Below are 20,243 nucleotides of genomic sequence, written 5' to 3'. Positions count from 1 at the left end.
AGGATGAAAAGACATCAGACTGACCTAGGAGAAAACAGATCCAATCTGTCAATGCCAGTGACATCAGTGGGTTTGATACCTACAGTATCCCAAGACGATGAAACACATCAATATAGTTTGACTTCATAACAGCTCTAGTCTCACTTTAAAATTGTATACTTTGCCCCCACTTACTGCAGCACATGCCCATTTTATGGTGGTTTTCTAGTATCATCACTGAGGTTTGTTACTGCTTGGGTGGCATAGCTAAAAGTAAAGACACCATCTACAGATCTAAGAAAGAGTGAGCCCATATCCTGTCTTCCACCTGCGTTAATGGAATATATATACATACACTTAAGCTATGGTCAGAAACCACAGTTCAGGTTGGGAAAAAAACACCTACTCCAAATTAACTAGGACAGCACAGAAGGCCTTATAAAACGTCCAGCAGCGCATGTACCCAAACACCTTCAATTCAACAGAGCCCAGCACAAGCATCAGCCACAGTAAAAGAAGGAAGGAAGATGTTGCCAATCCTTCGTGCTTCTCTGGTAAGAACTTGCTTTCTGGTTTTTTCTCCCCCCAGTTTGACAGAGACATATTTAAATTTTAATAGATGAGTGTCAGGAATGGAGATCTGCACCCACCTTTAAAATGCTTGTTTAAACCATTAGTAACTAAAAATAAGTAAAATGGGAGACAGCTGAATAGCACCAGCACAGGGCAACAACAAGGCTGCACAGGTATGTTAGTGAACAGGACTACTGCAAATTACGCTGAGTCAAGAAATACATTGAAAACTCAACTTTAAAGTGTCTTTTTATTGTTATATCCTTTGTGCTATATCCTGTATGATATTATTTTCCATAATTTAATATTTTAGCACCACATTACAACTAAGTGTATATCATACCTGTCAGCACTGTAAGAATTACTTAATGAAAGCAAGAGTGGATGTGATATATGGCACATTTTTCCATATTTACTGCAACCTGCAGTGTAGGCTTTAACTACCAGCAAGGCTGACTGTGGATGAATTTCCCAGCTGCACAGAAGAGTTCATTAGGCATGCTGTGTCACAGCAGCTGTACCTGTGTCGTGTTCCTAAATGCACCAATTCTCTTCAGTTCAGCTCACTGCTCCTGATGCTGCTGACCGTGCTGTCAGCCACCGGTTCTGCTGATGGGAAGGTGATACACCCTGGGCTCAAGCTGGAGAGCCTCCTCAAGCAAGCGTATACTGGCTGTCCGCCCCAAAAAGACTCAAAATTCCCTCAGATGGTGAGAGTCAATGTAAGCATCAGCAGCATGAACCAGGACACCAAAGTGACTCCTGATGTCAGCAGCCGCTCTTTGGCTCCATGGGATTACAGGTACAATATCTGTCCCTGTGGTCTAGAAATCCACCGGCTGCCCTGGTCAAGAATAACGCCAAGGCTATGCCCACGTCTTTATTTTCAGTGCTTCACTGTTGAGCTATTTTGGAAATATGAGGGTATCCACAGATCGTAGAATCCCCTTTGAAAGATAACCAATACAGAAAGGACCACAGAGCAAAAACATGGTCTAGGCCAACATACAGAAGGCAAAGCAAATTACTTCTGTGATTTAATTAGTTTATTTGTGTATGGGAACAAGCTTTAGCTTCAAAAGCATTCTTTACCTAAGACATCATAAAAAATACCTTGGAGGGCTAACATTGCACCAAATTCAGTGGTGGTTTAGTAACATCAGCATCAGGCCCTAAGACTGTTTCATGGTTTGGGGGGAAACTGAAGGTCTTTGGGTCCGTTAGTCAGTCTGACATGCTGGAAAGCTCAAATAATTACTAATCCGTCTTCCAAAGTCAGTGCCCTTTTGAAGAAAGCTGTTTTTGCCAAGGCAGTTGCATGCAGTCCTGACATGCTTGCCTTACACTTAAAAACCTGCAATATTTACTTATTTACACTATTTCTTAAAAACCTACAGTAGTGGAGGGTCTACTGCCCCTTCATTGGCAATCTCCCAGGAAGTACAGATTCCCAAGCTGGGAGCCCATAGTGATCCAGACTATCATGCCTCTGGAGATGCAGCAGCATTTTCCATTTCAACTATTTCCTTTCATGTCCACTGGCAGGATCGACGAGGACCACAACCGTTTCCCCCAAGTGATTGCTGATGCCAAGTGCCGCCACTCCAGATGCGTGAATTTGGATGGGCAGCTGGACCACAGCCTCAACTCTGTCCCCATCAAGCAGGAGATCCTCGTCCTCCAGAGGGAGCAGAAGGGCTCCCACCAATCATACCGACTGGAAAAGAAAATAATCACTGTGGGCTGCACATGTGTCACCCCCTTGATCCGACACCAGGCTTAAAGGGAGCCAGGAACGTAAGAGCAGGGAGCTGTGGAGAACTCCTTTGCCTAACAGCACTGAAATTCAGTCTCCACAAAACTGAATCAAGCCATAATGATTAGCTAGAATCTATCAAAATGTATTAAAAATTAAAAGAGTCTCAGTTTTAAAAAAAAAAATACATGTTTTTCCCCAAAATCTTGAATTATGATTTCAGAATCCGGACACCTTCATATGCTGGGCTGAAGAAGTAATGGGACTTATTTGCACATCTTCAGTTTATGTTTTGAAATGTCTGTTTATGTAACTTTATTTATGCTGGTGGAAATGTTAGTAATAATGTACCTGTTTATTTATCTTTGGGTAATAAAAAATATTTAAAACAGTAAAAAATTATGGTATTCTCCATTCTTTATAAAGAAGCCTTTTTGATAAGGCAAGAAATCACCCAATTCAATTATGACTATATAAGAGATTTGCATGATGCTGCAGAAGAACGTAAAGCCCATGGAAATACTAGGGCTTGTATCATTAACACCACCTTACCGAAAGAGAAACTAAGATGCCTGGAGGAAAACGATTTACCAAGTGACACCCAATAGATTCACATTAAAGGCAGACTGGCAAAAAAAGCAGTGGGTCACTACCCAGTTATCCACCTAATTATCTGAAAGGAATTTGTAAAGAGAGGTTCAACACAACACTTTGAATACTTTTTTCAGCACAAAGAGACTCCCTCCCCTAAAGAGGTGAGGGCATTTCCACTGCTGAGTTTTAACTTTGGTCCAACACCATCAGTGAATTTCAGCCCAACCCATCCAACACATTTTCTGTGCAGCAGGGTCACTGCCTGGGTACACAAGGAGAAGCATATGAGTGAGTCGGGTGGATAATTGAAGGAAATAACCACGTATTGCTAACTGCAGTCGTAGTTTTCTCAGTACTCGTGTCCTTCCGACACATCCGCTGTCAGCAGTTAGCGCTCCAAATGTAGAGCACACTGACGCAGCACTTCTACTACATTGTGCTGGGACTTGCATAGGTGGATATCTAGCCCTGCAAATGCACCTTGGGTTGAAAATGCTTAGATTAAAATGTTCCCTGTTTCAAAGGGTAGGCCGGTTTGTGAAGATGTGGATGTTTTGTTTGCTGCCATCCCGGGGAGGTGTGACCCTTCTCAGGCACTGGCAAAAAGCCGCTGGCAAATGCAACAGCAAATAGAGAATTTCTAGAGATGCAGAACTCAGGGGTGCAAGTCTCTAATGACAGGCAAAGTCCTCTCAGGTGAAAGCATCTTCTCCAGATAGAACTGTGCTAACTGGAGATGTAATCATCCCAACTTTTACTGCTGGAGGTTTTTCCCTCCAGCTGTGCCAGTGAGCCTAAACCCTCCCTAATCTACTCCAGGCAAAATCAGGTGGGTCAGCCCGTAAGATAAATTCACAGCACAGCCACAGGTTTCGTACTACCCCTTGACCTAGCAGATACACACTGGTCCAAGGAAACATGAAGTCTGAGTGATCACAGTATCTGCAATGGCAATGAACTCCTGTTCCTTCAAACACTGACAGAACTTTGCCCATATGTGACCCGAACTTAGCTTGTTTCCTACCTTATCTCCAACTACTCTTCCTTAAGGTCCCCTGCAAGTCCTGAGGTTCACCCCAGTTGACTGTCCCAAGAATATTAAGCACAGGAACAGACTTTAAACAAAAAAACAAAACAAACAAAAAAAAATCAAGGAACACTCATCCTTTGAGGTTTTCAAGGAGTTATATAAATTATATCAGTCCAGGAAGACTGAACTAGAGCTGACTGCCTTGTCCATTAGATAAACTCTCCATGTCCTACCACTTACTATAGAAAGAGCTTTGGCAAATTGTCTACAGCAGCCCAAGTAACTTCTAACGGTTAAAGTTACAGTAAGTCCCACCCTTTATTACCTGGTAGTGATGTGCTGTTAGCTGGGGTTGGCACATGAGTAATGGAGACTAGTTAGTAATGCTGAGAGCTACTGTGTGGAAAAAGTCAGAAGCAGGTCAGCAAGAGATGAAACCGTTGGAGTAACAAAACACTAACAGCTTTCTGTGGACAGGCTGCAAAGACACTTTGCCCTTCCAGCAATGTCACTCTCCCTTGGACCACTTGCCAACCCAATTAAATCTGTGCCTTAGGACACAGCCATTTTCTATTTTTTTGGCCTCAAGCCAAGTTTATGTTCACCTCTGTGAGCCGCTTGGGTGTTGTACATGCTCCCGCAGGACCGTTTAATTGTTTCATCACCTGGATTCATTTGGCCAGAGGGCTATTTTCTTTCCTCCTGCAAGTTCTCTCCTAACTCCTAGCATCATGAGCTAAGAGGTCTTCCTCCCCATTGCTGTGTTCAGTTGGAAGGGTGCAGAATAATTCAAAGTCAGTGCACCCTGCCATGAGGTCGCCTAATTGGTGCCTTTGTTCCTCTGAGCAAACATTCATGACTACAGCCAACAATGATCACGATAGGAGACCAAAGAGAGTAGGACCCCTCTTTCACCCTTGCACAGCTATTATCACTTTGAGGTTCAACAGGTAAAACCTGTCATTTCTTATTTGGGAGAGTTTCAGTACAAATTCCTGCTTAATTTGATGTCCTTTAATGATATCATGGGGAGGTGTGGAGTAAGAACATTGCTGCAAAACCCTCTTCAGCACAAAGGTTTCCAGTCCAGTGCTGTTCTCTGTCTCAGTTTCACATCAGTTTGCAAAATCTGAGCAGCAGCGGTTCAGTAGCTGGATTGCGTGGCAACCTGATAGTAAAACCCAGCAGAAAGGGAAGTTTGAGACTGGATTTGTGTAGCAAATGATCAGATAACCATGCTATCACTGCTAGTTGTCAAAGCAAGCTGGACAGATACCATATGCTTGTAAAAGATATTTATTCAACTGTCTGGCAAGCCTTATGACATGAAAGAGGTCAGGAGTACAGACTTCAGAAGTCTGAAATAAAAATCAAACCCCAAAAAATTATAGGGGCAAGTCAGAGAGAAGATAAACATTTACTGGAACAGGGAACCTTGATCATGATACAAACATACTGTGCTTACTAAGAATTCAAGTAAAACATTAACAGGACACCTTGTATGGCTAAACCCACTAAAACTCACTCATGGAAAGCTATGCCCAGAAAGCAGGGGTTTGAGTAGAGCCTACTCAGTCCACAACACCCAAAGAGCATCAAATATATTTTTAATCTTTTGTGGAAGTTACAGAAAAAGGTGGGAAAACTGAGCTAGTTTTCTGAAGAAATAATAAATCAAAAGTTACACAGAAAGCAGGAATGGGTTCATCTGAAGAGCTGAGGGCTCGAAACTGCTACCATTACCCAGCCCTGGAAGAATGGACAATAATTGGCGAAGATGGAAAATGGTTTTGTGAGTATCAAAGATAGAAAGAGTGGTTTGTTTCTGGTGCTGAGCCTGGCTGGCATCTTCTCAGCTCCTGAAAGCCAGCACCAGTCCCACCCCCACCCACAGCTCTGAGTCTGCCAAGCAGCATCAGGCAATCACAGACATTTTAAGCAGGACTTTTTAAATATCACCGCCTTGTAACATGCTGTAGAAGATGCAGACTGGGCCCACTCACCTAGATTCTTCTTAAGCACAAGGTTAAAAACAATCTCAGAGGGCAAAGAAGAAGAGGAAGGGGACAAAGGCAAGTCTCACACTTTACCCCATGATGGGGACATGGGAGCAGTCTGATCTGTCAGGCCATATCCCAGGACAGCCAGCAGTCACATTTAATATGGAAACTCACCTCATCACCTATACCCATCATCCTGGCACCAAACCACAAATCTCCAGAGGAGTGACCAGCAAATTGCTCATCCCCTTAAAATTTTGTCTGTTAGGTCTAACTCACAATAAGCCACATCAGCTTCTGGATTTTCAAACCATCGCTCCTCTGCCTTACCAAACACACACATTTCTTGGGTTGTTTCAACCTTTTAGGTTGCAACCTTGGTATTCTTTACATATTTAATTTCTGTGCCCTTTTAAAAGCAATGATTCTGTGGAACGAGGCTGACCTGGTCTAGAGTCCCTTCAAACAGCCCCAGGAGTATCCGCCTGTCCGAAGAAGCCTGACTCACAGGTCACAGCACAAGTCTGGGAGGAGGCATATACCTAGCCCGACATCAGTTGTGCCCCTCAGCCCATCCTAAAGCAGGGGTCTCTGCTCCCTCCAACATCCCATGAGAGCTGCTACCCAACGTAATCCCTGCCTGAACTGCCAGAACAGGCATGGCCAAGAGGAGGAGCGAGCAAAGGGACAGGGAAAGGAGGCTAGTGACCAGCAATCAGTAGAGGAAAGGAATAGGAAAGGCCATGAGGCTCAGATACCAACCTGTGACAGTAGGCTTCTTAGCCCAGTAGGTTACAAGGATGGTGTGTGACTGCTGCTACACCTTCAGCTGTGTCTCTTCTCCTGGTAAAACCACCGAGTCCCAGAAGGCTGCTCTAAGCTACATTTCAGAGCCAGAGATTCCCAGCTGGGCATCCAGGGACTGGGCCCATTGCTGCAAGGGGAACAAAAATAAGCAAAGCCTTTAGCAAAGGCTGGTCCTCGGCCGTGAACAGCACTTGCTTTTGGTGGTGATATGACTGTGCTGTTTACAAGAAGTATAAACTTGTTTGCCGTGTTCTTAGATTGCTGGAAATGAAAGCCAAGCACCTACCTCATCACAAAAGCCAGCACCTAAAAAATAACAACCCGTGTTTACAACCAGCTGCACTCTAAGAATGATGCCTTTAGAAGGAAATAACCCTTGTTGCCTCTTTTATTAGAAACAATCCCCACGTACAAGCGCATGCCTTACTGAGAGGTGTGTGGTTTGCAGTTGATAGTTCTGGCTGCTAAACCTCACGGCCCATAGGTGAAACTTCCTTAATTAGCTACCTTTGCATTTGCTTAATTAGCCTCTTCATAATTCATCCAGGTAGACCAACTCTTAGGGTAAGCTGATGGGTGTTTCAGAGCATCAGCACAGGAGCGTACACCTGTTCAGCTGCCATGAACCCAGTGCCAAGCAGTTATGTCTGAGGAGGGAATTGTAGGCTAGTTTTCTCCCTGCAAAACAAGCGAGGACAACCCCCTGAGCTAGGTTTGTTGAGAGGGAAATAGGTCAGGAGAAGGAACTGAGGTGTGCAGCATGAGATTTCCTGGTCAGCAGTTACTGTAAGAGGAGAGCTGGTGTTACACAAAAGTGAGCAGAAAACGCCTCCATGGGTTTGCACTCCACCACATCAAGAGCTTGGTGGTCATAACGAAAGAGCTGCTGCCACAAATAAGTACAAATGCTTGTAACTGAATGAGGTGGTTTCCCCACCTGGTTACACACAGCTTGCTGAACTGGCTCCCCGTGACCCACAGGGCAGGGAATACACCAGACATGATAAACAAGCACCAAAGAGTCATTTAGACCCAACAACTCGTCTGACCTACTCAGGGGAGGAAGCTCAGGGTCTACCTGCACCAGGTGGATCTAATTTGAAGTGGCTTCTGTGCAGCCAAAATGAAATAATGAGAATGTTTGCATGCAGGTTTACCCTGGTTTAAATGCAGGTGAACAAGGCTTAAATAATTTTATATATATATATATATACAGGCTTAAAATCTCCACCAGCAGAAACCAGCTCAGAGGTCTGAGAATCTGGCTCAGCTCTGGACAAAAGATGAGTAATGTCAAAAAAAGCAACACTGCAGCAAGCTGATAAAATAATAGTGAGCCTTGCTAGGCGGTGTTCCTTGTGCAGCTAAGGGAGAGAAAGGGCAATTCCTCCTTTCCTGTGTTAGGACACCTCAGCTCAGCAGGCAACCCTGCCCTGGAACTACAATTCCTTGTTCCCTTGATGTGGAGGGATCCTCATCAATCACTTCAAGCCCAACACCTAATATCTGGCTAGCTACAAAGCAGTGAGATGAAGCCATCTTTGCACATTGCCCTGCATTCCCGCTCAGCCAACCATCCAGCTGGTGGGGGAGAAGGTTGCTTATAATGATGACATCTTGCCTGGAAGAGAACAGGACAGGCCTTTCCCAGCTCCCATGAACTAGGCTAGACCCCCATCCCAAATTCCGGCTGCAGCCTTGCAATGTGATGTCTCCCACCTCCTTTCCCACCATCCCTAGAGATCATCCCCAAGGTCTAGAGAACCCGGCTCTGCTGCCAGCTCCCCCAGCGCTGCCTGTATAACCTCACTTCACCACTTTCAGCCCATTTTTGCATCTTTTCATCCACTGAGGCCAAGTTCTCTTGCACTCCCTCTTACTCATACCACTGCACCGGAAAAAGCCTGATCTCTGCTGAAATCTCTCGGTGCTACTGCAGCACAAACCCGTTGTCTGTGTCTGCTTTCATTATGAGCTACCATAAAGCAATATTATTTAAAATAAAATACATTTTTTATTCAGCAGCTAAGTTATTGAATAAATACAGATCAACATTTACCTTTTTTTTTGATACTCTGAGCACATACAAAGCCATAAATACAGTCATAAATAGAAGATATAAATAGAAATATACACACTCATTAGTACTTTGCTGTTTTAACGTTCAGTGCAAGTGGACTCAATTCTTTCCCAAAATGCTCTGAAATAAGCCAGCAGCTGCTGCCCATGGAGCAGCAGTGACACAAACCCAGAGAGTGATGACAATCAGGGCCAGTGGCATTTATGTCAGATTTACAGTGGTAACACACTAGTGGGCAGGGGTGGCCAGAGACAGAAAAGGGGCTAGGAGGTGAGGAAGGGAGGGAGAAGGTAAAGAAAGAGGAATTTTTTGTGGCCATCCTGGTTGATATGTATACATTAGGGCAATTTACTGCCAAGGACAACTTTTGAAAGTATGATTCATTTGATTCACCAAACTGATATAAGCCACAATTTTGAAAAAAAAGCAAAAAACCAAACCAAAACCAAAAAAAAGCCCCAAAAAAACCGACAAAAACAACCCAACAAAAAAAACCCAACCACACTGCTTTACCCTCTCTCTGCTTGGAGTCACAGATAACACTTTTCCTCTATCCCTCTATCTTCCCTCCATCCCCAGCTCCTGGTGGTTCCCATTCTAAAATCCATAGCTTAATAACAGCAAGAAGCACTGTTTTCTAGAGGTAATTTGCTCAGATTTGGAAAGGAAATGTCATGTTGAATTCCTGGTGTGCAAGGCGACTGTGGGATTTCTCCAGCAGGATGTTTGTAGGAGATATTTCCTCCCAGTGTCGCCTCCCCTACTAATTCCTACTAGGACTGGTAGCGAACGACTGGAGCAGCACACGTGCAGCCCACAGTGATGACTTTCTTCTCCAGATGGTAGGTGGGCAGGCAGCCCCGCTGCTCCCGACGGAGGACAAGAATCTCCTGTTGGATGGGGACAGAGTTGAGGCTGTGGTCCTCCTGCCCCAGTGGGTTCACACAGCTGGAGAGGCGGCACTTGGCATCAGCGATCACCTGGGGGAAGCGGTTGGGGTCCTCGTCGAGCCTGGGAATGGGGACATGAATGTGTCTTATGCACTTGCATGACACGGTTTGGCAGGTTATTCTGGTTTATCTCCATGGAAGTACCATAAGATTTACCCGTGTATCCTCACTATGAGACATGGGCAAAGAATTTCCTTATCCTTAACATTTTTAGAATGAATCCCTAGAAATTGAATAAATCTTGAGAACATAATCCTGCCAGACCGTTCCTTGGGAGTTGATGAATGCAGTGGAGCTAGGTGAAATACAGAACTGATTGCAAATGGACTATTCATTTTTCTTTGATTTTGTTTTAATTTCAGCATTCAAAAATTTCTTTCAGTTAGGAAAATGTAAAAATACAGTGTACTGACGTCTTTGTTTTTTCTAGAGGAATAGTTTGTTTCATCATCATTTCAACCACACTCAACACCACAGGCTTGGGACAGAGTGGCTGGGAACTGCCCGGTGGGAAAGGGCCTGGGGGTCTGGTCGACAGCCGGCTGGGCATGAGCCAGCTGTGTGCCCAGGTGGCCCAGGTGGCCAACAGCATCCTGGCTTGTGTCAGGGATGGCATGGCCAGCAGGGCTGGAGCAGGGACCTGCGCTGGGCACCAGTGTGGCCGCCCCTCAAGCCCTGGGGTCCGTTCTGGCCCCTCACTCCCAGACAGACACCAAGGGGGCAAAACATGTCCAGAGCCGGGCAGGGGGCTGGGGAAGGGGATGGGACAGTATGATGCGGGGGATGAGGGAGGTCAGCCTGGAGAGGAGGGGGCTCAGGGGGACCTTCTCGCTCTCTACAGCTGCCTGGCAGGAGGTTGTAGATAGGTGGAGTTGGTCTCTTCTTCCAAGTAATAACAAGTGACAGGACAAGAGGAGATGGACTCAAGTTGCACCAGGAGAGGTTTAGACTGGAGATTAGGAAAAAGATTTTCACTGTAAGGGTTGACAAGCACTGGCACAGGCTGCCCAGGGAAGTGGTTGTGTCACCATCCCCCGGGGGGTATTTAAAAGACATGTAGATATAGCACTTAAAACCACGGGTTAGTGGTGGACTTGGCAGAGCTACATTAACAGTTGGACTTGATCTTAAAAGTCTTTTCCAACCTAAATGATTTTGATTCTATGACTGACAAAGATGGACAAAATTATTAGAAACTGTTCCAATGATGTCCCTTTGCACTGCAAACCATTCCTCTTGGAGAAATCTAACTCAACATCAAAACGTAAGCATGTGTCAAGAACTGTTTGCAATATTCACAGAACTCCAGGCATATGCTGAGAACTATCCATCATTCACCACCAAGAAAATCTGTGTAGTACAGCCTTGGCAATTTAGGTACAACTAAACCATTACCTGTAATCCCAAGGAGCAAGAGACCGGTTCCTGACATCATGGACCATCCTAAAGGTATGATCTGAATTGCTGATACGAATGTTAACTTTCACCATTGTAGGGAATTTGAGATCCTTTTGGTTCAGGCAATCTTCACTTAGCCTCAGGGAGCCACTGTCCTTGCTCGGTCGAGCATGAACTACCCTCCCACGGGGTGAGCACCTTACAGTGAGTGCGAGGACCAGCACCAAAAGCAGTGATCTGAACTGGAAGAGAGACAGGTGTCGTTAGCTCTGTTCAGTCAAGAGAGAGCACAAAAAGCAGAGTCTTGACTAGCCTGGACCATCTTCATGCTTATGTCTGGGTAAGATGGGCCAGCATGAGCAAATGGCACAACGATGTTAATAATACCCATCACGAACAGATGCTAAACTCTGGTGCAAATTCTAATTCATAGTTGACTCTGCACCAAGAAGAGCATCTCTCCAACAAGTTATGAAAGGTCCTCCTCCGCAGCCAAACAGCGATGTCTTATGATCTACGAGGTGGGATAAGGCCTCAGCTGACCCCATGCCTAGGCTTAGAAAGCCATATGCTTTCTCAGGACAGGAAAGGCTGGCCACCTAGCAGCCACCTGCTGGAAATAACCCTTTTCTTGCTGGAATCTGAGATTCTTGAGCCATTTCCAGGAGGCAGAATTTAGGAAGACAGATAAATGCAAAGCTTTTAAGAAAGTCACAGGAGTTGACAGTGCTGCAAATACTACCCAGGTTGAAAAAGTTGAAACTTAAATCCACTGACATTCACTGCACAGTTTTGATAGCACATTGTCTGAGAAAAGGACTGTCCCTCCAAATCCCACAACAGCAGTGCTACCTTCACAGATAAAACCGGCATAGTCCATCGCCTCCTTGTCACTCCAGCATCACACCCATTTGCAAAAGCTCAGGACAGAAAGCTGTATCAGACAACCTTAGCATCCAATTCAGCTCCCACTAAGACCAAAAGGGTTGCTTGTAGGTTACAGCATCGTGGGATCTGCATTCTCCTTTTTTTCTCGCAGCAAGTGTATCTTAATGCTTACACCAAATATAACTACTTACCACTGCAGCATAGCTGGCACAAGTCATGGCGACCTCTCTGCTGCTTTAGGCGGATGCACACGGTGACAGAACACAAGAATTCTCCTTCTCAAAGACCTATCCCGTGTGTGTCAAAGCCAGTAGTGGTCTCCTTTTTGTAGTGAAGTTCAACCACTACCATCCTTTCCATTGCAGCATAGCGCTGGCTTACCTGACCCAACTTTAGGAGCTGATATTTCATTTTCTAGCCCACTTCCTTCCGTCTGCCTCCACAAAGAGGAGGGCAGATACTGTGTCATCAGAATCCCAAATCAACCAATACAGTTTATTCAGACAGATAAGGGAAGAAAAGGAGAAAAAAAAATAGATCAGGCAGATATTTTTTTTTTCCCTTCCCACCCCCACTTTCTAATATTAGTGTTCTCTCACCAGAAACACATCTGTGGATGCACTTCCACGTGCTTCACATAAACCAGATAGCAGAGATCAGCAAGCTGCAGTCAGGCACCCAACAAGGGTTTCAAAATGAGGACAGCACATGGAACTTCACACTTAATCTCCATTTACTTGAATTGCACAATCCACCCCCATCTCATCTCGGGGATTCCTGTTCTGCGGTGATCTGGCAGGGGAAGAGCAGATCTCCAGGGGAATTCCTCCTGGGGTACCTCAGGGTACCAGAAGCTGGGATGCTTTCGCGCTCATTGCTGAGGTCCCATGTTGACGTGTTCTGGACAGCTCTTTGAAAAATTTATGCATGCCCTGTAAGGGCCCTGAGGGCACGAACAAGCCTTCCTGGTCTTGACCAGCATCACCATGGGTTTCCCTCCACAGCCCATCACCAGAAGCCTCATTTCAGTTCAGCTTTGGGTCTGCCTGAGCTATGCCATAGCAGTGCTGGCTTCTTGCCCCTTCTCTGGCCTTGTCTACAGGATGGACCTTGAAGTACCATTTCTCCTGGCTGGACTCCTTGGGCATACATGGTAGACCATCTCAACAGCCATACTGGACTGCATTTTGCCTAGGTCGCCTCTGAGTGCCGGTGGGGACTGGAGAAAATAAAAAGTATTTTTAAACAGGTTTTTGTCTCATTTTAAAGTGCCTGAAAGGGCTGTATCACCACCACCAGCACAGTGACTGTAGATGGTGATGGCACAGCAACATGTTACGGTGTGGGGTGAAGCGTGGGGGCTGCTGAAAGCGTAGTACCCCCTGTGGTACTGTTGGAGCAAACCCACATGGATTTGGTATCTTGGCAAGCAACTAGGAGTGTCTTTTGATATCTTTTGATGATCCTGTGAAAAACTCGCCAAACTTGATTAAATCATAAATGTATATAAAGCTTCAGTATGCACAATGTAAGGGCTTGGCAGAATTTAGCAGCTAAAGCCCGGATGGGCTTAATTGCTCCTTAAGGATTTTCCCAATGTATTTTTTCCTCTGCTGCGCCAGTGCATCATGCCTGTTCAGTAAAATATACGTGTAAGCCCTTAGTGTGATGAAAAGGTAATGCTGTCCTTGTTCGGAGCTGCCAGATCCAGTAGCCCCAAATACCAAACCCAGCAGAGGTGAGGCTACTACAGCTCTATGCCCCATGTCCATCTAGGAGCAAGGCTGAGCATGGATTCCCAACAGGCACACACACACACACATATAAGCAACATGTATATAACATATATACATATGTAGATGTCCAGCCACATGGATTGACACAGGCAAAAATCATTCAAGCAAATACAGTCAGGACCAATGACCTCATCTTGTTCCTCTCTCTGGCTGATTAGGATGAAAGTCAGGTGAAAGTTAGTGGAAATTAGGTACATATATATGTATACGCACACACACATACATACATACATAACAGATTTCTCCCGTTATTGGCCTTAGGCCACGTCTGCAGCAGCTGTCCTGGATCCCCAGTCTCCCCATTGCTTCATGCACAGACACAAACACACACCAGTGGGTTTCTCTGGCAGCTTCTCCAGACTTACAACCTTACCAGTAGCCAACCCCCAGATCCCACAATCCCTCCAGTAGCTTCTCTAGACCTCCCAGTATCCCCAGTATCCAATTTGCAGACCCTCCAGTCTCCCCAGCATCCTGCCCAGACATATGGCTGCTTCAATACCTGGAGCTACTCCAGCTTAATGTCTTCAGCATCTCCACACTGACATATGTACTCACACAATACGCACACACACACGACACCCAGCTGCTAGCCCTTAGAGCTTGGAGCACTCGCATTTAAGATAGAGAGTGAAATTACACTAAAAAAAAAAAAAAAAAAAAAAAAAGCTAAGAAAATCATTTAATGAGAGGACAGCGCACGCTGGGGTGATCAGGCACAGAACTCAGCCAGACGAGCTGTCATAGTTTAACCCCAGCCAGCAACCCAGCACCACGCAGCCGCTTGCTCACTCCCCCCTACTCAGAGGGATGGGGAGGAGAATCGGAAAGGAATGTAAAAGTCAAGGGTTGAGATAAGAAAAATTTAATAATTTAAACAGAATAAAGAGGTAAGAACAACAATAATAACAATAATACTAACAAGAAAATGGAAAGGTGGGGGGAAAAGGGTAAAGCAAAAGCTGCGCACACAAGCAAAGCAAAGCAGGGAACTCATCACCACTTCCCACGGGCAGGCAGGTGCTCGGCCATCCCCAGGGAAGCAGGGCTCCATCACGCGTAACGGTTACTCGGGAAGGCAAATGCCGTAATGCCAAATGTCCCGCCCTTCCTTCTTCCCCCAGTTTATATACTCAGCATGACGTCATATAGTATGGACTGTCCCTTTGCCTAGCTTGGGTCACTTGTCCTGGCTGTGTCCCCTCCCAGTTTTCCATGCCCCTCCAGCCCTCTCGCTGGAATTGAAAAGCCCTTGATTTAGTATAAACATCACCCAGCAGCAACTAAAACCATCAGTGTGCTATCAACATTGTTCTCACATCAGAGCCAAAACACAGCGCTGTACTGACTACTAAGAAGAAAATTAACTCTATCCCAGCTGAAACCAAGTCATGAGCGTACTGCTGACCATCCCACTCACATGTGATCAGCCCTTATCCTCCCTCCTCTCCTTTTCCTGTTTGTTCCTTGCTGATCCACCCTGATCCTTTCCTTTCCTCAGCTTTGCCCCTTCCCCTAAACATCCCATAATAAGTCTTGCACAATCCCAGAAGGCTCTTCCCAGCACACCGTAATGAGTACCACAGCCCCGTCACCAGCAAGGTAATGTGGGGAAAGCCTCCCCCAGTGACTTGTCTAGTGGGTCTCAACTTCTGAGCTTGGGTTGACCATCCTCCTTGGACAGCCCTGAAAGAGCCAGGTCGGGGGCTGTACTGGCACTACGTTACTTGGGTTCCTCCACCTGGTACTGCTCCTCCGCTCCTTCGTGTTCGTGGAAAATAAAGGCTCCTAATGACACAAACTAACAATCCTCATTTTATAATTAGGGGAGAGAGGCATGAAAATAAAAGGGGAAGCAAGAGGAAGGGCTCCGCTGTCTGGGATCCAGTGAGGATCAGCCACAAACTGGAGGGGAAAGACCTTTCCCCAGAAGCACCAGCAGCTCTCTGGGGGGGTAAAAGCTATTTTTATTGCAGAAAAAGACCATGTAACCAGTGTGATCTATAGAAAAAAGCCCTGGGAGAAGCCTCTCCCAAAGCCATGTAGCCAGGCTGGAAGAGGAGGACTGAAGTGTAGGACTCTTCATACAAATTAATCTCTGTCCCCCAGAACATTAACAGATTCATGGCTTTTTCCATTCTCCAGAAAAGCACGAGCCTTTTACAGATTCATGGCATTTCCCAATGAGAAATGACTAATCCGGTCCCTGCTCTATCACCACTCTTGAATAATACTGGCAGAAACCTCCTGCGACTGATGCTCTATGTCACTGCAGGATGTTGTCATGATTTTGTGGTCCAATTCAACTGACAGTTTAGAGACCACAACTCATGTCACGAAATTTTGTCATGTTTTAGGTTACTAAGTTCACCTGAGGTAATACCAAGTTTGTGACACATGTTCCTGTTCTGACTGTTCACATCTATATGTCCACGAATGCATCTACTGAGACATGGAGCATGGAAGATCAAGAGAGGGTAGAATTACCAGGAAATCACAGAAATGCCCAGAAACTGACCCCATTTTTTTTCCCCCTGAGCGCTCACGGTGAAAGGAAAAGGGCATTGCCATGAAATGGGTTGGATTTTGCAGCTACGGGGTTAAGAGGAAACTTGTTACGTGTGACAAAGCAATGACATTATCATGCCACGTACTAGGTTATAAGCCCTGGCCACCACTTTCCACTCACACGTTTTGTCTTCAGCAGCTTATAACTTTAGCAAGGATTCCCTCTTTGACCTGAAATTTCCTATGACTGTACTTGTGTTGAAGTTTGCTGAAAATTTTATCTAAAAGAGGTCACTTGATATAAGTTGTCATAAAGGAGGAAAAATAGTTGTTATCTCAAAAAGCTGTTCACTCCCATGTTGCAAGGGCTAGGAGAAGGGATGGGGACTGGGAAAGAAAAGAGATATTTTTAATTTCACCTACAAGAACTCTTCTACACGTCAGTTATTATCAAGAAATCCACTGTTTGCACTGCAGGATTCATTACACACTCAGGGTAAGGTTTTCATAGCACTGCAGGGGCTTCAGGCATAAGACATGCCTCACTTCAGCTCGGCCTTGGATGCCACATCCTTCTAAGCTCTCTACATTTCAGCTTCCACACTTCACAGGAGGCACCTGTACCACCTCCAAGGAAACATGGAATTAAAACTCCAGAGCAGACAGAAACCAAAACTACTCAAATGCCTTTGAACCCAGAGGAACAAACACCAGGCACTGAACTGTGACCTGCATTTCACTGACTTTGCTACCAGGCAAAGCAAGCGCTGTTTCTCAGCTGCATCTCTGCAAATGTTTATAGCTGGTGGTCACGCTACAATGGCACAGTCATTTTCTGCTTTAGAAGCAGGTGCCCTGCCATGCAGGAGGGACTAGGGTGCCTAGATATGGCCAGAATTCTAATAAATCAACAGGATATAGCTGGGAGTAATGTTTCTCTAGCATCCTCTGCCCCACCACTACCCTGTCCCATGCATGGAGTCCATTGCACCCAGTGTGTCTGCATCCCAGCAAGCCGCTGTGAGCATAGGCAGCATTTTGGAGGTGGGTGTCTTCACCCAGCTCAGCTGAAGAGCATCAGAGGACCTGCCATAGCCTGCAGCAGCAAAGGAGATAACAGGGCTGCAATCGCAGCCTCTGAAACCTTCAGATGCCGAGGCCAAACGTTTCAGAGCACAGCTCAGCTGAAGCCCAGGGCAGGGCTCGTACCTCCAGCAGCTTACTCCTGCCTTGCTGACCACCCTAGGTTTTTCCATTCATGATGTGTGATGCCATAAAATCACCTACCTTCTGGTTTGGAGAGCTGACTGTACGCATCTCCGCTCACCCCAGCAGGGTTTGCTGACGGCACTTTACCACACCGACGAGGCTCATGACCGAGTTGCAGACCACAGCTGAGAGATGTGAACTGGAAAGACTAAGTATTGCTGGGGAAACGTGGCTGCCAAGTCTGCCGCAGATACCGGCAGCCAAAAGCTCTGCACGGGGCCGTCAGCATGCTCTGCTCCAGCACGCAGTGACCACAGCTCTGTGCCACTGTTGGCGGGGACCGGCAGCACCTCTGGGCTTCTTCTATGAGCAAACCTCATTTTTGGCTGCCAGCTCTGACTTGGCTTCACACTTTGGCCAGAGCTGTGGGTTGAGTGGTAAGCAGGGATTAGGTGATGCTGAGGGTGCTGGTGTGGCTATTTCACCCCTCGCCCCTGCAGCCTGGGTGCTCACAGCCTGGGTGCCATCAGCAGGCAGGTAAATAGGGCATTCAGTAGCACTGGAGGGAGTGAGGGGCACCGTGGGCTTAAGACGTATAATATTAAGGCACAGCGTGTGAAATAAGGCACCAGGGCACGTGGCCCAACACTGCATTCACACCTCTGGAGCATGACCGAGCCCAGGTAGCAGGCCAGATGAGCTGAGTAATGAGGTGGGTCAGGTCACCCACCTCAAAACAAGGGTCAGGGCCAGAACTGGAGCTTCTGTTCTCCCCCTCCCCCCCCCCCCCCCCACGCAGCAAGGATGAGACAGGTAAATTATTAGGGACACGACTTGAGAGGGAGCAACAGAGAACATACAACACCAAACTCTTTCCTTACCGATGTTAGATTCCCTGAATCGTTATTTTTACTACCTCTGGTCTTTAACCTCTAAAGGAGCATGATGTCCCTCAAAAGAGGTTGCACCCTCCCCATTTCTCAGTGGGAGCTGAAATTTATTCTCTCACTTGCTTTGCAGGATTCATCTGAAAAGTCTTGGTCACGCAGACACAGCTTTGTTATCTGAGTCTTCCCCATTAAGGTAATTTTAGTCAGCACATTACCAAGGCCATTCTGGGGAAAGCCCTGCTGCCTCTTGCTCACACACAGGCTCTTCCTTAGACAATGTAGGTTGCATTTGCAGTCACACGCTGTACGGTTCCGCCTGACAGGTCTTCCATAGGTCAGGCCACAAAGACATGGAGATAGCTGGCCAACTGTGCTTTCAGATCCTTTGGAGAGCCTGGGTCCGATCCCTTCTTAGTGTACGGTGGTTTGGAATGGCATCACATAGCCAAATTGGAGTCACAGAAATCTCACACACTTTGGCACCTTGTGCACTATTTCCCTTACGCGCTGTAGGACATGGGAGATCTCCAAAAGGCACTTAGTGCATCTGCTCAGCCCCAGGGCAGCAGCACCACTGCCTGAATCATTCCCAATTGCTCATTGCCTAACCTATTCCTGAAGATCTGCTTTTTATAAATAAACTTATTATTCTTCTCTGTGGCCAAGGAAAAAAAGCTTATTTCTTTCTTCTTCGAAACTACCATGTCTTTTAGGCTCCACAACATCTTATACATCCCAATATATCAGGGTCTTGACACCAACATGACATTTATTGGCTCATGTTTAGTATGTGATCTACTTGCTCGATGACAAGCCTCTTCCCAAAGGACTATTCTCTCCCCATCAGTCTCCAGCCTCTAAGGCACATGATTTTCCCTACTTCCATTCGGAGGTTTATACACACATTGATTGAACTGGATACTATATATTCCATATTATTTCTTAAATTCTAACTGGTTTTTGAACATTCAAGGCCTCTCCCAACCGGCCATCATCTGCCAGTATTAGTAGGAAGATATTCTTTTCTCTTACCCAGCTTGCTAATCAAAGGGGTGACCAGTGCTGAACCAAGGACAAATCGCTGTGGGAATCCTGCTCTGTTCATCCTCCCCATACCACAAGTACTCTTATCTAAGCGTGTCTTTTCCAAGCAAGTATTCACCCACCACCTCCTAATTTCATTACTAGAGCACCTTTTTAGCATGCTTATGAGAGTTATGTGCAACTTAGGCACATAGGCTTAATACGGCTCAAGATAAAATACACCTACAGTCCATCTCCTAAGCACAAATCCCATTACCTGTCAAGGAACGTTAGATTGGCTTGGTACGATTTACCTTGTAGTCTTGCCATCCCTTTACTGCATGTACTGCATATTAACGTTTGCTTGATTATCTCTTCCTGCAGTTTTCAGGGAACTACACCTTTCCTTAGTTTCTCCTTTTCTTTCTCCCATTTTTTTTTCCCTCTTTCCAGTTTGCTGCATCCATCCTCCAAGATTTCCCATAAAAAATCCAATATATTGGCTCAGTTCAGCTGATCTCTGTGATCTAAAACCAAGGCACCTGGAGCTGTGCTTGGCAATTTAGGTTTGCTTAAGACTCAGTAGAGAGCCACAGGCACAGTTAATCTTTATTAATCTTAATGCCAATTAGCCTTAACTCCTGCAGATGCTTAGACTTAGTCCCATCTAAATCGAATAAAATTTGTTTCACCCAGTTTGCATTACATATTATTTTTTCAAGATTTAGTAATCTTTTGCCAGGCTGTCTTCCCACAGGATCT

General features: G+C 45.8%; 3 protein-coding genes across 3 annotated transcripts in view; 1 reads left to right on the top strand and 2 right to left on the bottom strand.

Moving 5' to 3' along the window:
* LOC102045850 (serine protease 48) overlaps nucleotides 1-20,243 on the bottom strand; it is a 235,877-nt gene that overhangs the window by 47,245 nt on the left and 168,389 nt on the right. The window lies entirely within an intron of this gene.
* On the top strand, nucleotides 507-2,335 carry IL17A (interleukin 17A). The gene is made up of 3 exons (XM_005441539.3): nucleotides 507-533; nucleotides 1,110-1,354; nucleotides 2,098-2,335. Exons 1-3 carry the CDS (start codon nucleotides 507-509, stop codon nucleotides 2,333-2,335), a joined length of 510 nt encoding a protein of 169 aa, XP_005441596.3.
* Nucleotides 8,766-14,513, bottom strand: LOC102051374 (interleukin-17F). Its single transcript, XM_005441538.3, has 3 exons — nucleotides 12,247-14,513; nucleotides 11,165-11,409; nucleotides 8,766-9,830 (listed from the first exon to the last, which is right to left on the bottom strand). Exons 1-3 carry the CDS (start codon nucleotides 12,271-12,273, stop codon nucleotides 9,593-9,595), a joined length of 510 nt encoding a protein of 169 aa, XP_005441595.1. The 5' UTR covers nucleotides 12,274-14,513; the 3' UTR covers nucleotides 8,766-9,592.

Source organism: Falco cherrug, chromosome 6, assembly GCF_023634085.1.
Source record: "Falco cherrug isolate bFalChe1 chromosome 6, bFalChe1.pri, whole genome shotgun sequence".
Classification (NCBI taxonomy): Eukaryota; Metazoa; Chordata; class Aves; order Falconiformes; family Falconidae; genus Falco; species Falco cherrug.
Note: the sequence above shows the minus strand (reverse complement) of the source record. Positions and strands in the feature narration are given on the sequence as shown.